The sequence below is a fragment of the Corythoichthys intestinalis genome, chromosome 19, assembly GCF_030265065.1.
Source record: "Corythoichthys intestinalis isolate RoL2023-P3 chromosome 19, ASM3026506v1, whole genome shotgun sequence".
Lineage (NCBI taxonomy): Eukaryota > Metazoa > Chordata > Actinopteri > Syngnathiformes > Syngnathidae > Corythoichthys > Corythoichthys intestinalis.
The window spans coordinates 37,980,269-37,995,371 of record NC_080413.1 but is presented as its reverse complement, the minus strand read 5'-3'; the positions used below and the strand labels follow the sequence as shown (position 1 = coordinate 37,995,371).

At 37.7% G+C, this 15,103-nt stretch overlaps 1 protein-coding gene across 1 annotated transcript in view; it reads left to right on the top strand.

Moving 5' to 3' along the window:
• Window positions 1-1,436: 1,436 nt before the first annotated feature.
• cep85l (centrosomal protein 85, like) overlaps window positions 1,437-15,103 on the top strand; it is a 35,423-nt gene continuing 21,756 nt past the window's right edge. The window contains exons 1-7 of the mRNA XM_057823530.1: window positions 1,437-1,733; window positions 7,468-7,629; window positions 10,086-10,933; window positions 11,016-11,101; window positions 13,875-13,989; window positions 14,083-14,238; window positions 14,336-14,488. Coding sequence (XP_057679513.1) covers window positions 1,685-1,733; window positions 7,468-7,629; window positions 10,086-10,933; window positions 11,016-11,101; window positions 13,875-13,989; window positions 14,083-14,238; window positions 14,336-14,488 — 1,569 coding nt within the window. The 5' untranslated portion in view covers window positions 1,437-1,684. The remainder of the gene's footprint in view (window positions 1,734-7,467; window positions 7,630-10,085; window positions 10,934-11,015; window positions 11,102-13,874; window positions 13,990-14,082; window positions 14,239-14,335; window positions 14,489-15,103) is intronic.

Here is a 15,103-nt window from a genome sequence, read left to right as displayed (position 1 = left end):
ACTTACAGTAGATAGCGCCAAACCTTTTTCTAAAAGAGGAAAGAAAGAAGTTAAGGAAGAACTTTTTTTTTAAGCTTGTAATCAAATATCAAAAGTCAAATAAAGCAAACTGTAGTAAACAAAATAGAATATAAATTAAACAATTGCCAGATTGGGGGTCCCCTAGTGGTCAGGGGCCCTAAGCAGCTGCATAATCTGTGTATAGGCTGGGCCGGCCCTGGTAATCATGATGTAGCTGAAGATATTGTTCTTTGATTGCACTAGGTTATATGTGACAGTTTCATTTTTGTTTCATATTGCACACTATATAAAACATTGTATTGCACACTATATAAAACATTGTAAGATTAGTCATCAATTTGTAAGGGCATACGTCACTTTTCGTTAAGATTGTCAATGGCCTCGGGCTGACAGGTATAAGTTTGAGTGTTTAAATATTTGCGGGGAAAATAGCTATTGTTGCAAGAGGGGCATAGGCGGAGTTTGATTTGTGGGGCGGGGGGGGGGCACAACATGTTGATGACCCCGAAACGCAGTGTCAGCAATAAAATTAACTTACAAGAATATTTATAATAAGTTGACAATGAGCGTTTTTTGTTTCCCATCATTCTTGAGGGGAATTCTAAATCAGGCTTCTTAGGACAGCTATACTTTTCGTCAAGATCGTCACCCATTGAATATGGTACGCCCGCTGGTGTCGTACCAATACAGTTACCCCAGTCAAAATTGTATCCCCTGGGCGGAGCCATATGGAGGTAGTTTTGTGTCATTATTCAACCAAAAAAAAGTTGCTTCAATCAAAATATATATTTTCAACCCCAAAAAAAAAATGTGTTTGAATGCAAAAATAAATTTGAAACTCAAAAAACAAAAACAAAAAATGCATGTAAAAGTTATTTTTCTTTGATTATTTATTTATCTTTTATTAAGCAACTTTTTGATTGAAGTAATGTTGATTTGTGTTTGGGACACATTTTTGCTTGGACATTTTTGTCTTTATTATTTAATCAAAAAACACGTTGCTTTAAGTTTTATTGCTTTACAACTATTTAGGAAACTCAATTTCATGCAATGACACTTTTCGGCCACCGGGGGGGCTGGCCCCCCCTTAAAATCCGTTTATTTTGGGGGGGGGGGGTTGCACATATGTTGCCTTGGGTACCAAATTGGTCAGGAACGGCCCTGCACGGCTCTGCGCCCCCCCCCCCCCCCCCCCCCTGAGGGAGGGGAGGTGCGTCCCACTATATAGAACTACTGTAATTGAATAGAAAGGCAACGATGCAATAATTACAACGTTACAATCAGCATAATCATTGCTGGGTTGTCATTTAAATTATGGATTTCAATGGCAATCAATCAAAAATTTTTAGTTATGTGAAACCCCTTGTGACTTGGTGTAACCGCATTATGGAGAAAAGGCACCGTGGAAGAAGTTGCTTGCGTCACTTCCACCCAGCTCCGAACGTCATCTCGTGTAATTTAGGAGTCCGTTACTTCAAAATGTCTCGAGGAAGAATCCTCCAGTTTGGGCTTTAAAGCCACTTTACATCGCTAAATGCCACAAATAGCACAGTAATTCATTGAAATCATGCCCTGGCCTCCTTTATTCCACTGAGGTTTTTCTCCTGGTGACCGCAGGCAGAGCTCTTTTCCGGCTGTTATGTAAAACATCTTAACACTGCCAATGTGGAACAGAGGCGATCTTGACGATGGATACGACTCTTACAAAACAGGTGAGATATGGTGTTGTTTGCTGAGCTAACGTGTCTTGATATTGTGACGTGATGATCGATGAATACGTTAGTGATTGATATACACGAGGTTTGCTGATTTTAACGGCCGAAATGCGGCGGCTAACGCTGGCAAATACAATTTGACGTCACTGCGTTAGCCACACGACTGCACGCGTGGCGAATGAGCTACATCTATCTATCTATCTATCTATCTATCTATCTATCTATCTATCTATCTATCTATCTATCTATCTATCTATCTATCTATCTATCTATCTATCTATCTATCTATCTATCTATCTATCTATCTATCTATCTATCTATCTATCTATCTATCTAAACTTGTTTTGAGTGTTAAAGACTGGTTAACAGATTGCATCAGAATATTCCCCTTACTATTCTATTTCAATAAATATTACAAATTATTCTTAAGCCCAAGCATCTAAAAGTTTGTAAAAAACTTGGTTTCAAATAATGTTTTGGACAATATTTATTCTTGAATTAGTAATACATATAATATAATACAAATATAAGAATACATTTCTGAAAAACAAGCTTCAAAAAAAGATTAAACATACCAATTTATTGCTTAAAATAAGTATATAAAGCTTATTTTCAGCTAGCTGAAAGTCCAAGGGAAAAGAAAAGATTTATCTGGTTTCAAGAAATATGAGTAAAATTTGCTTGAAGCACTGGCAGATAATTTGACTTATTTTTAGTAGATTTACACTGAAAACAAGGGAATTTAACTAGTTTTAGGAGGTGTGTTTTTGCAGTGTGTTTGTGTGTCAATCTATTATGATAGCTAATCAATTTAAACCTAATATCTCATTTAAATGTGATAACGCTTCCTGTTTTAATGCAAAATCATTAAGGTATAAGTTAGCACTAAGCGCCCTAAATAATACCTTAGATAAGGTTGAATTTCGCACCAGGTCACTGACAGTTATTTTTGTGTCTTAACAAATTGTTTGCTATTGACAAAGTTAGACGTCCATCCATTCTACTTATGTGCTGCTTACCTTCATGAGGGTGGCGGGGGTGCTGAAGCCTATCCCAGCTAATTATGGGTAGGGGGCATGGTACACACTAGGTGTGTGACAATATATCGATGTGGTGATATATAAGATTTTTTGCATCTCACTAAGTTATTGATATGCTCTATCGAATCGATATAATGTTTTTAAAAAGATGTCACTGTTTAGTGAGAGGTGCCACCAACATTTTCAGTTAGAATAGTGTCTGTGTTAACTCACTGGCTGTCACTTCCGCCTAGCACCACAGACTTTGGATACTTGATGCATAGACTTCATAACCTATTGACATGACACGGGAAACTGGGCCGATTCGTAGGGGGCCTATTTTCAAAAACTTCAAATTCAGAAATTTTCAAAACCAAAGCCACCTAAAACCAATATAGGCACCTTACCTTATATATGAGTCTCCATGAGCAGCGGCATCAAAAAATTCATAGTCGTTCCCTTATAAAATCCCGATTAATTATTTTTTATATAAGTATAACACAACTTAAAATGGCTATAAAAGTCTCAGATTTTACACTAGATGCACAAAAATCACCAAATGCAGAGATAATCACCTATATTTTCAGGATCAATAGCAATGTTTAGCATATCATATAAGTTTTTGACCAAAATAGCAACTTAATGTTTTTTTTTTGACTGCAAGTTTTCAACAGCTAATAAATCACTCAATTTAACATCAGAAACTTAATACTTGAGGAAAACATGCAGAATCAATTATTGATTGATTGATTGATTGATTGATTGATTGATTGATTGATTGATTTTTATTTCGAGCAATAACAACAAAAATCAACAAGTATGGGAAAAAAATAATAAAATAAAATAAAAATTAAACAGTAATGATGAATGTAACAAAAATAATAACAATACATACACGTGTAGCTCGAAAAGATGTGGGAAGAAGCCGAGCTTGTTGAGTCCCACCCCCATTTCACTCCAAAAATGAGTGTGATCTAAAAAACCCACTTTGTGTATAATCCGAATTGCTCGCTTCTGTAATGTAATTAATGGATGTAATGCACTTTGGTAAGTGTTCCCCCATACTTCGACACAATATGAAAAGTATGGGAGTACCAAAGTGCAGTATACATCCGAAGTGCATTTACATCAAGGTATTGTTTTGCTTTTTTATGATTGACAGACATTTGGAGGTTTTGTTTTTCGTGTATCTGATATGGGGTCTCCATGACAGCTTGTTATCAATTATAACACAGAGAAATTTAGCTTCATTTACATTTTCAATTGGTAGACCTTCAATTATTATTTTCAACTCAGAATTAGCTATTTGATTACCAAATAATATTGCCTTTGTTTTCTTAATATTTAGGGATAATTTATTTATATCCATCCACTTCTTTATGGCTTTTAGTTCCTTATTAACGGTAGTTACTAGCTCGCTATAATTATCACTACTATAGAATATGTTGGTGTCATCAGCAAATAAAATAAGTTTTAATGCATTGGATACGTGGAAGATATCGTTCATATATATATTAATATATGATTATAAATAATTAGGGCTGTCAAATTTATCGCGTTAACGGCAGCCTGGAGTTGTGATGCTCCAGGCTGTGACGCTACGCGCAAGTTATCCTTGGAAGCGGAAGTACAGCGTGCATGCTATTTAAAATCAACAATGGCAAGAGGACATACGGTTAACCATGACCAATGTTGTGCTGCACTAAGCACTTGCATTTGATACACAGAATCGGGTTCTAAGTGATGTTGTTGCGAGGTACCTTTCCAGGACCCTGGTCCTTTTGGTCTAATGTGGAATTGCCCCAAATTAAATTTATAGAATTTAGGAGCCTGTACCATTGAATCATAGACTTCATAATGATATTGACGGGACACATTCCACAGACACTGCGCCACGCCTTCGAGTAGGGGGCCGTCCCACAGTCCGCTTCAGTTATTTGATGTCGGTCGCAGTTATTCAACACATGCAGCGATCCAGCGCCAGATTTAATTTGAAAAAGTACAAAAGCTGTACCGCATACAAACAGGAAGGATTGTCTGAGGACGAGTGATTTGTTCGAGGATTCAAGGTCATTATTATATTTTTCGTACCACGCATGCATTTTGAAACGTGGAAAAATCAATGGGAGAAAATAACCGCTACGCCATTGGCGTCATAATTCGCAATATTTACAGTGCCTTGCAAAAGTATTCGGCCCCCTTGAACCTTGCAACCTTTCGCCACATTTCAGGCTTCAAACATAAAGATATAAAATTTTAATTTTTTGTCAAGAATCAACAACAAGTGGGACACAATCGTGAAGTGGAACAAAATTTATTGGATCATTTAAACTTTTTTAACAAATAAAAAACTGAAAAGTGGGGCGTGCAATATTATTCGGCCCCCTTGCGTTAATACTTTGTAGCGCCACCTTTTGCTCCAATTACAGCTGCAAGTCGCTTGGGGTATGTTTCTATCAGTTTTGCACATCGAGAGACTGACATTCTTTCCCATTCTTCCTTGCAAAACAGCTCGAGCTCCGTGAGGTTGGATGGAGAGTGTTTGTGAACAGCAGTCTTCAGCTCTTTCCACAGATTCTCGATTGGATTCAGGTCTGGACTTTGACTTGGCCATTCTAACACCTGGATACGTTTATTTTTGAACCATTCCATTGTAGATTTGGCTTTATGTTTTGGATCATTGTCCTGTTGGAAGATAAATCTCCGTCCCAGTCTCAGGTCTTGTGCAGATACCAACAGGTTTTCTTCCAGAATGTTCCTGTATTTGGCTGCATCCATCTTCCCGTCAATTTTAACCATCTTCCCTGTCCGTGCTGAACAAAAGCAGGCCTAAACCATGATGCTGCCACCACCATGTTTGACAGTGGGGATGGTGTGTTCAGGGTGATGAGCTGTGTTGCTTTTACGCCAAACATATCGTTTTGCATTGGGGCCAAAAAGTTCAATTTTGGTTTCATCTGACCAGAGCACCTTCTTCCACATGTTTGGTGTGTCTCCCAGGTGGCTTGTGGCAAACTTAAACGAGACTTTTTTTATGGATATCTTTGAGAAATGGCTTTCTTCTTGCCACTCTTCCATAAAGGCCAGATTTGTGCAGTGTACGACTGATTGTTGTCCTATGGACAGACTCTCCCACCTCAGCTGTAGATCTCTGCAGTTCATCCAGAGTGATCATGGGCCTCTTGGCTGCATCTCTGATCAGTTTTCTCCTTGTTTGAGAAGAAAGTTTGGAAGGACGGCCGGGTCTTGGTAGATTTGCGGTGGTCTGATGCTCCTTCCATTTCAATATGATGGCTTGCACAGTGCTCCTTGAGATGTTTAAAGCTTGGGAAATCTTTTTGTATCCAAATCCGGCTTTAAACTTCTCCACAACAGTATCTCGGACCTGCCTGGTGTGTTCCTTGGTTTTCATAATGCTCTCTGCACTTTAAACAGAACCCTGAGACCATCACAGAGCAGGTGCATTTATACGGAGACTTGATTACACACAGGTGGATTCTATTTATCATCATCGGTCATTTAGGACAACATTGGATCATTCAGAGATCCTCACTGAACTTCTGGAGTGAGTTTGCTGCACTGAAAGTAAAGGGGCCGAATAATATTGCACGCCCCGCTTTTCAGTTTTTTATTTGTTAAAAAAGTTTAAATTATCCAATAAATGTTGTTCCACTTCACGATTGTGTCCCACTTGTTGTTGATTCTTGACAAAAAAATTAAATTTCATATCTTTATGTTTGAAGCCTGAAATGTGGCGAAAGGTTGCAAGATTCAAGGGGGCCGAATACTTTTGCAAGGCACTGTATGTCAAATAAATGCTAACCGCCCGGTTTTTGCTTTTAACCAAGAATCGAGACTGTATTATGTTCACATCTATAAAGAATTCAGGGATTTAAGCATTTATTCACAAGAATTTTCAACGTAAAAAGCTCTTTGTGGTGATAAAGCGGGGCCACAGTGGCTTAAAGACTAGCAGCACATTCAATATATTTACGTAAAATAAATGCTAACTGCCTGTTTTGTTTGCTTTTAACCAAGAATCGAGACTGTTTTACGGCCATATCTATAAAGAATTCAGGGATTTAAGCATTTATTCACAAGAATATTTAATGTAAAAAGCTCTTTGTCTGTGTTTCCACTCGGTCAGCTTTGATGGAGATAGGCCCCCTATCTCCGCCCAGTCAATATCATTATGAAGTCTATGATTGAATTTATAATAGAGGGCAATTGATAATACACAAAAAAATAAGTTGAGTATTTGTCCAACTCTAGTGAAACTAAAGCTTCATATATACAAAAAATGACCCACATATCCTTTGCAACAGTAACACACAGCATATTGTTGCTCAGACATTTAAAGATTAGCTTCTAATTCAAATTATATCAAGACATCATTTGTTGTTGACTACCTTCCTTAATAGAGTACGGTAATGTCAGGAACAGCCCTCCACTTGTGATCCGCACATTGTATGCTAGCAGCATGTGAGGTACAAATGTAAAGAAATACTTTGTGTTGAAAAATACTTAATAGATGATATAGCTGGACGTTTTTATTTACCTGGAGTTTCTCAAGAAGCTGGGATTAATTGGTTGCTGACTGAGCTGCTCATTGCTATGTGATTTCGATTAATCACTTCAACAATATTTGTATCCCAATTCTTAATGAATGGTATGTTAGCAACCCTTATCTTTGTAATGTGTTCTCTTCAAAGGTTCAAGTAGCGGTGGCTCTCCTGGGTGTGTCCCTAGTAATGAATCAACCTGGCTCAGCAAACAGCCCGGAGCTGGCAACAGCATTTCTGGACGTAGACACAGTGCTGTGTCGGACAGTGGTGACACTGGCATTGGTACCTACTGTTCTGATAGTGTGGAAGGTAGGGTTACATTACATGCACATGCTACCGGTTGCATTAAAGTCACAGATATTGAGTGCTTCCACTTGTGGCTTTGGCTTAGAACTTTGTGAAGATGACAATGACATATGATAGTCAAATGATAGCAACTCAGCTACAAAATTTCAGATCCATAATTTTTTTTTTTTTTTTAAGAATGAAATACTGTGCAAAAAAGATCAGAGAGAGGTCAGGGCTGTGAAGATTTTCCAAAGCAAACTCATTCAATGAAGAAGCAGCTTGCATTTTACAAATGTCTTGTTTAAGCAGGAAAAAAAATCTTCCTCAAACTGGTCCAGTGTAGTTGGAAACATTGAATTGATAGTCATAACATTTTGGGTAAGCTCGGAAATTGCGGTTTCGGGGGAATACTATTCCACCCAAAAGTAGCCAAAGCTGCAGTGACATCTAAGAACCCCCGGATCAAATCCAGATTTTTTTTTCCAGTCTCTTGGTCAATGCTGGAAATGAACCTCACATTTATGTGTAGGAATGCAGAGAGCGCAATGCATGCTCCACACAGAAAGACTTGATCTGACAGCTATTACTAAACAACATATTCAACATTAGGGTTTACAACAAACTGTACTCTGCTGGACTAAACTGAACACGTTATACGGGTCCAGTGCAGAGGTGGATAGAGTAGCCAAAAATTTTACACAAGTAAGAGTTGCGTTACTTCAAAATAGTATTACTCAAGTAAGAGTAAAAGTAGTCATCCAAAAAATGTACTCAAGTACAAGTAAAAAAGTATCCAGTGAAAAGAATACTCAAGTAATGAGTAACATTTTCAGTAACTGCTTAGTTTTGTTTGTTTAATTTTTTTTTTTTTTTTTTTTTTTTTTAAATCAATGGTGCATTTTTTGTCTTAAACTTATCTATATGAACTGTTGTTAGAATGATACAATAACCCATTACTGAACCACATTAAAGTGGGTACAACAGGAGGAAAAAAGTCTTAAATAGCATTACTATGTGAATTAGAAGCGTATTTTGAGATTATGCGACTGTATACAACAATTTGGCAAAGCGCGGATGACGAGAAATTAGTCTTTTAATCTGCCGGTTAGGCACGCCTACCATTATAGGGCTCTAGCGCCCCCAAGAGGAGGATGACATCGGCAGGGTCATGGTTTCATCTGATTTGCAATTCAAGGGGGAATTATTCAGAACGAGGAAAATGCGACAAAGAGAGCCGCAAAAGATCATTGTTTCAGTCTCTCTACTCCAATATTTTTACAGGATATTCTTTCTAGCCAAGTATTTTTCCCCAATAGCTAAATAAATGGTGTGGTCATGACAAATAACTAGGGTTGTTCCGATCATGTTTTTTTGCTCTCGATCTGATCCCGATCGTTTTAGTTTGAGTATCTGCCGATCCTGATATTTCCCCATCCGATTGCTTTTTTTTTTTGCTCCCGATTTATTTCCAATCATTCCCGATAATTTTTCCCGGTCATATACATTTTGGCAATGCATTAAGAAAAAAATGAATAAAACTCGGACGAATATATACATTCAACATACAGTACATAAGTACTGTATTTGTTTATTATGACAATAAATCCTCAAGATGACATTTACATTATTAATATTCTTTCTGTGAGAGGGATCCACGGATAGAAAGACTTGTAATTCTTAAAGGATAAATGTGACTTTGTATATTGTGACTAAATATTGTCATCTAGTGTATTTGTTGAGCTTTCAGTAAATGATACTGTAGCCATTTCACTTCTGCCCAAATGCATGATGGGAAGTGCAAACATGACTGTGCGTCGTGGTACCAATTGATATATCTTCTCTGAGTTCACATTGGTGAAATAAGTAGCGCTACTCTTGGTAATAGCATTGCTAGCCCAAAAAAGATCTAAAATGTAGAATAAAGAGGAAAAATGTAACGACTCTTGTGTATCCCAAAGTAGCGGAGTAAGAGTAGCGTTTGTTCTTCACAAATCTACTGAAGTAAAAGTAAAAAATACGGCTTAATAAAACTACTCTTAGATGTACATATTTCTTAAGTTACTCCAGTAAATGTAACTCGGTACATGTAACGTGTTACTACCTTTTAATTTTCATCTTAGTCTTTTGGACGATAACACATTTTAGTCCTTGTCGTATTTTAATCATCTCAAAATGTGTTCGTCTTCATCTAGTTTTTGTTGACGAAAACGCAAGACTAATTTCGTCTAGTTTTAGTCGCCATTTACTAAAAATATTTTCATCTGTAAAATTTTAAAGCATTAGCCTAATGCTAACGCGAACCCTATGCTAACATTACGACTTAGTGTGCAATGATCATTCAGCACAGACCTTTTAAGGGGTCCACGGATAGAAAGACTTGTAGTTTTTAAAAGATAAACATTATTATGATGAAAAATAATTTCATATTGAAACCCCTTTTGATGTTTTGGTTTTGATACAATTTGTTTTATTTTAAGATGACTCCTGTTCCAGCACCACACCTTCATCTTTCCTGCCGCTTTCCCGACGTCACTCCAGTCAGGAAGATGGGCTTGGCAGTAACGTCCCTGTCATCCATGTCAAGCCATCGCCATCCACATCGCTGTATGCCAGCCCAAGAATGACTGCCTCACCAGTCAGCACAGGCAATGGGAGCAGGTCTTCCAAGTTGAACCCGCCAGCCATGTCCCCCCTCAGTGCACCAGCTAGTGTTGATTTGAAGGACTATCAGCCCATCAGAAGGTGGTCCTCTCTCACAAAGTTGTCATCTGGCGTCGAGAAGAACTCCAGTAAAACACCAGTGCACCATCACAGCACAGATTCACATGGCTCCCTTGATAGGGGTCTGATCTATGGCTACAGAAAAGAACCCCGTGTTTTAAATAGAGACCTTTATTTACCTGTATCTTCCTCATTGCTCAGTCATAGCTTATTACAACGTTCTCCTGGTTCTGGTCCCTGCTACTGGAGCAAACTTAGTTGTAGGTCCAGTTTGGAAACAGACCGGTCACTGTCTTCAACTCTTTCCTCGCCCATTAAACACAGCAGTTTGGACATGAACTATAATAGTTTAGCAGAGGCTAAACTGGCTCTGGGAGGTGGTCAGGTTTATGGCCTGAGTTTATCCAAGCTAGCTGACTCACCACTCAGTCACCCGGTTGACAGGGAATCTCCGATTCAACCGGCCGTCCGCACACAAATGTGGCTAACAGAGCAGATGGAATACAGTTCTAAAGCAGAGCACGGAGAACTTGGCCAGGAACTTGGTACTGAAAGAAAGGTCTGTGGTGGAGATGGACCATCCTTTGAACAAGGCATCAACCAGGTGGGAGCAATTTCCCCCAAATTTGAAAGATGTACTACCTACACTGTTTATTATTTAGTGGTAACAAACTGTGCATTTACAGACGCTGCATGGGACGTCCCAGTTCGTCAACACTCTGGTGAAGGTTAAAGAGGGGATGCTGAGACAAAGAGAGTTGGAGATAGATAGGTAAGTAGTCACCTCTGTTCACACTTGGCACAAGGGCGTAGGTTTGGTCTCAACATTGGTAGGGAAGATATAACAGCATAACCTGCATGCACATTTAGCTGGGGACAGGACATTAATAAGATTATTCGATGGGGATCAGGGCTACATTTCTCACAAATATGAACCTAACTGATCGATTGGCTAAATGATCCATGCAAAATTAATCTGTATTGACTCATACTAACTTTCATGTGTATTGGTTCAGGTGATAAAACATTTGATTCAAACCTTTCAAAAACTACTAAATAAACATTTTGAAGTGCAAGTCCCTTTATTTAAAAAAGTCCAACAATGTGTCCACTTCTGGGGGACACTGGAGCACCCCTAGACTCAAACTATAAAGTATTGTAATACAAAATTGATTCGGGGGGAAAAAATTAATGAAAACAAATCTGAGCTATGTAGGGACCGATCTACATCTAAGGCATACTTGACTACCCCAAGACTCGAACTAGTGTTGTTTTTGGCAGCCCTTTTAATTTTCGTCTTAGTCTTTTTGAGGAAAATACTTATAATTTTTAGTCCTATTTTAGTTGTGTTCGTCTTCGAGTTTTTGTTGATAATTCTCCACGTTTTAGTCTATTAACTTCAAAAGTTTTATTCTATGAATAAATAAATAAATGAAACAATCAATTGAACCATAGACTTCAAAACCTGTTAACATGACACAGGAAACTGGGCCGATTCGTATGGACCTATTTTTAAAAAATTCAAATTCAAATATTTATAAAACCAAAGCTGCTACCGACCTAAAACCAAAACAAGCACCTACCTTAGCTATATATGAGTCTCAATGAGCAGCGGCATCAAAAAATTCAAAGTTGTTCCCTTATAAATTCCCGATTAATTCTTTTTTATATAAGTATAACACAACTTAAAATGGCTATAAAAGTCTCAGATTTTGCACTAGATGCACAAGAATCACCAGATGCAGAGATAATCACCTATAGTTCCAGGATCAATAGCAATATTTAACATATAAGTTTTTGACCAAAATAGCAACTTAATTTTTTTTTATTTACTGCTAGTTTTTAACAGCTAAAAAGTCACTCAATTTAACATCAGAAAATTAATACTTGAGGAAAACATGCAGAATCAATTATGAATAATATGTAAATATATTATTAATAAATTCTATACACAATCACAACTTATTAAAGAATAGCCCGTCACATGAGTTACACGAGCAAACACTGATAAGATGCATGCTAACTACACATACTATAAGAAAATATCACACATTGTGAACTTATGATGGAAACAATGGCGAATTTTCATCCCGTTTTCATCTCGTCAGACAACGACTGGCATCTATCTCGTTATGTTTTAGTCTCCCAAGACATGTTTTTAGCTCGTCATTGTGATGTCATGTTCATTAAAAAAATTGTTCGTTGACAAAATATTTTTATCGTCATCGTTGATGAAAACACTAACTCAAACCCTAGTATGAAATTCTGAAGTGTGATTTCATTTCACAGATTTTTTTTTTCCCATGTCAGTTCATGTTCTTGTTATTGTAGCTTCCTGTTTTTTAATAAAGGGACTTGCACTCTGAAGCCACCGCGTTGCATTACCATTATGTACATAATGCAAACAATGATCCAAATGAGGGACGGCTAGCTTGACTTTGGTCCAGTGGTAGTTTTGCAGGTTATCAAGTTCACACAGTTATATGCTATGCTAATCTGATTCAGGTCAGACTTTCAGTAGAAACATTTGTGGTGTTACACCCACCTCAACAACATTACGTACAGTGGCTGGTGCTTGCCGAATAAAACGTCTAACATCCCTTCCCATTCGAAAGGGTGGAGGGGTCGGCATGTTGTAGATATGAATCTGTCGGTGTGCATGTGTGTCTTTTGGGGGCGGGGGGACTCATCAGCCAATCAAACATGCGTTATAAGGTGAAAAAAATGGACTGGCACATTCAGCAAGCATTCACTTAATAATGGTAGGGTGTATTCTATCCTTACAACATATGAGAAGACAATCTAAATTATTAGCAAATAAGGTTGCTTAAAAGTTGGTAGGGACAATTTGAGCATCCTGAAATGCAATCTCCCAATGAAAACCTACGCCCTTGACTTTGCACCATTGATATTTTTTTATTAACGATAACAAAAATAGTGACAAACATTTTTTCATGATGATGTCATAATGACGAGCTAAAAACGTGCCTCGGATGACCGTAAGATTAACAAGACTGCCAGTTTTTGTGTAATGAGATGAGAAGAAAATGTGACTTAGTTTGTTTTATATGTTTACGGTGCATTAAATTTGCTTATTGTATGTGTCGTGAGCCAGCCTGCATTGTAGCGGTGTTTGGTCACCCATGTGACATCACCCGTCTAAAGAGCATGAGTGCCCTCAAGTGGAGAAAACGATCATATCGCCGGTTTTCTGTGTCTATAAGTGTCAAATAAAAACTGGGAAGAGGTTGAAATCCGCACTTTTGAGTAATGTTGACAGCAGTACTCTCTGTCAAATATTCATAGGACTTCCAACATCAAGCTAGTGTGTGGTCATGTGACTGTATTGTTACTTCTGATTGGTAAAATTGAGTCGTGTATATTGTTGCGAGACTTGTGATGTCTAATTAGTGAAACTGGTATAGCCACTGTGCTGGCAAAAGCAAAGTCAAATTCAATATCTATAATAAAGAGGAAAAATGGAACGACTAGTGTTATTCATACACTGTTAGGTGACGATGAGAGTAAAGGTCTCTCTCTTTCAGACAGAAGCAACAGATCCTGCAGCTCCATGCTCGCATTAGGGAAAATGAGTTGAGAGCCCAGCAGGTCCTACACAGTCAAAGATGGTTTGAAGATCCTCAAATCCAGAAGATGAAGGTATTATTAAATTGTCCGCTGTTCATTAAATGTTAAATAATCTTTGAAGTGCTAATTTGACTTTTCTTGGCAATGATTGTGTTTGTCCATTAGGAATCCGTGAAGGAAGTGCCACCTGACCCGCTGTGTTGTGACGAAGAGCTGAGTAGAAAGCTGGCATTGTCCGAACTGGAAGTACTTCATCTGAACGAACTGTACAAGCAAGCCACTCAAAAATATACTGATGATCTCAGGAAACTGGAGGAAAAGGTAGTGAAGAAGTTTTTTTTGTTAGCTTTTTTGTGTTGATTTTGCAAACAATAGCGTTTTTTTTGGTTGACAAAATTGATATATTTTTTCTGACTAGATAAAGACAAGGGATCGCTACATCAGCAGTTTGAAAAAGAAGTTTCACCGGGAGAGTGAACAGAACCATGAAAAACAACAACGCATTGAAACTCTGGAGAAGTACCTTGCTGACATGCCAACTGTGGACGAAGTGCAAGTTCAGACACTTCAGGTACACACGCACACCTTGAACCTTAAAGTAATACTTGCTTCATTCCACATCTATAATTTCAAACATTAAAATACTGCATTTTGAAGCAACTTTGTACCCTATAAAGAAATAAATGAATTTCATGTTTTAATTGCAGATTTTAAACAAAGAAATCGAACAATCAAGTAAGGCTACAGCTATCGATTATTGAATTGATAAATCTATCAATTAGTTCGAATAATCGAGTTATCAGATTAGAAACATTTAACGCGTTGCGGAATAAATTTTAGGAGACGTAAAACAAAGACTTGCTAACATTTTAAAAATGGCATTTAATGTGAAAATACAAAATAAAATACCCGAGGGTTTTTTCAAGCTATGCAGAATGGAAATGGAATGGAAACCTTTAATGGTCATTGACATACAGTGCAAGTACAGATGACAACGAAATTGCGTTAGAACGAAAAGCATCGGGCCACTGCAAATTGTCTCGCGCCGCCAACTTCAGAAATTACATAGCAGTTACAATGTGACAGCAAAACAACATATATCATACAACATAGCAGGGATATGACATAACACACTGGTCACATGCAGGAATTTTTGTTACGACAAAAAGGAAAACTGACCGGTCAT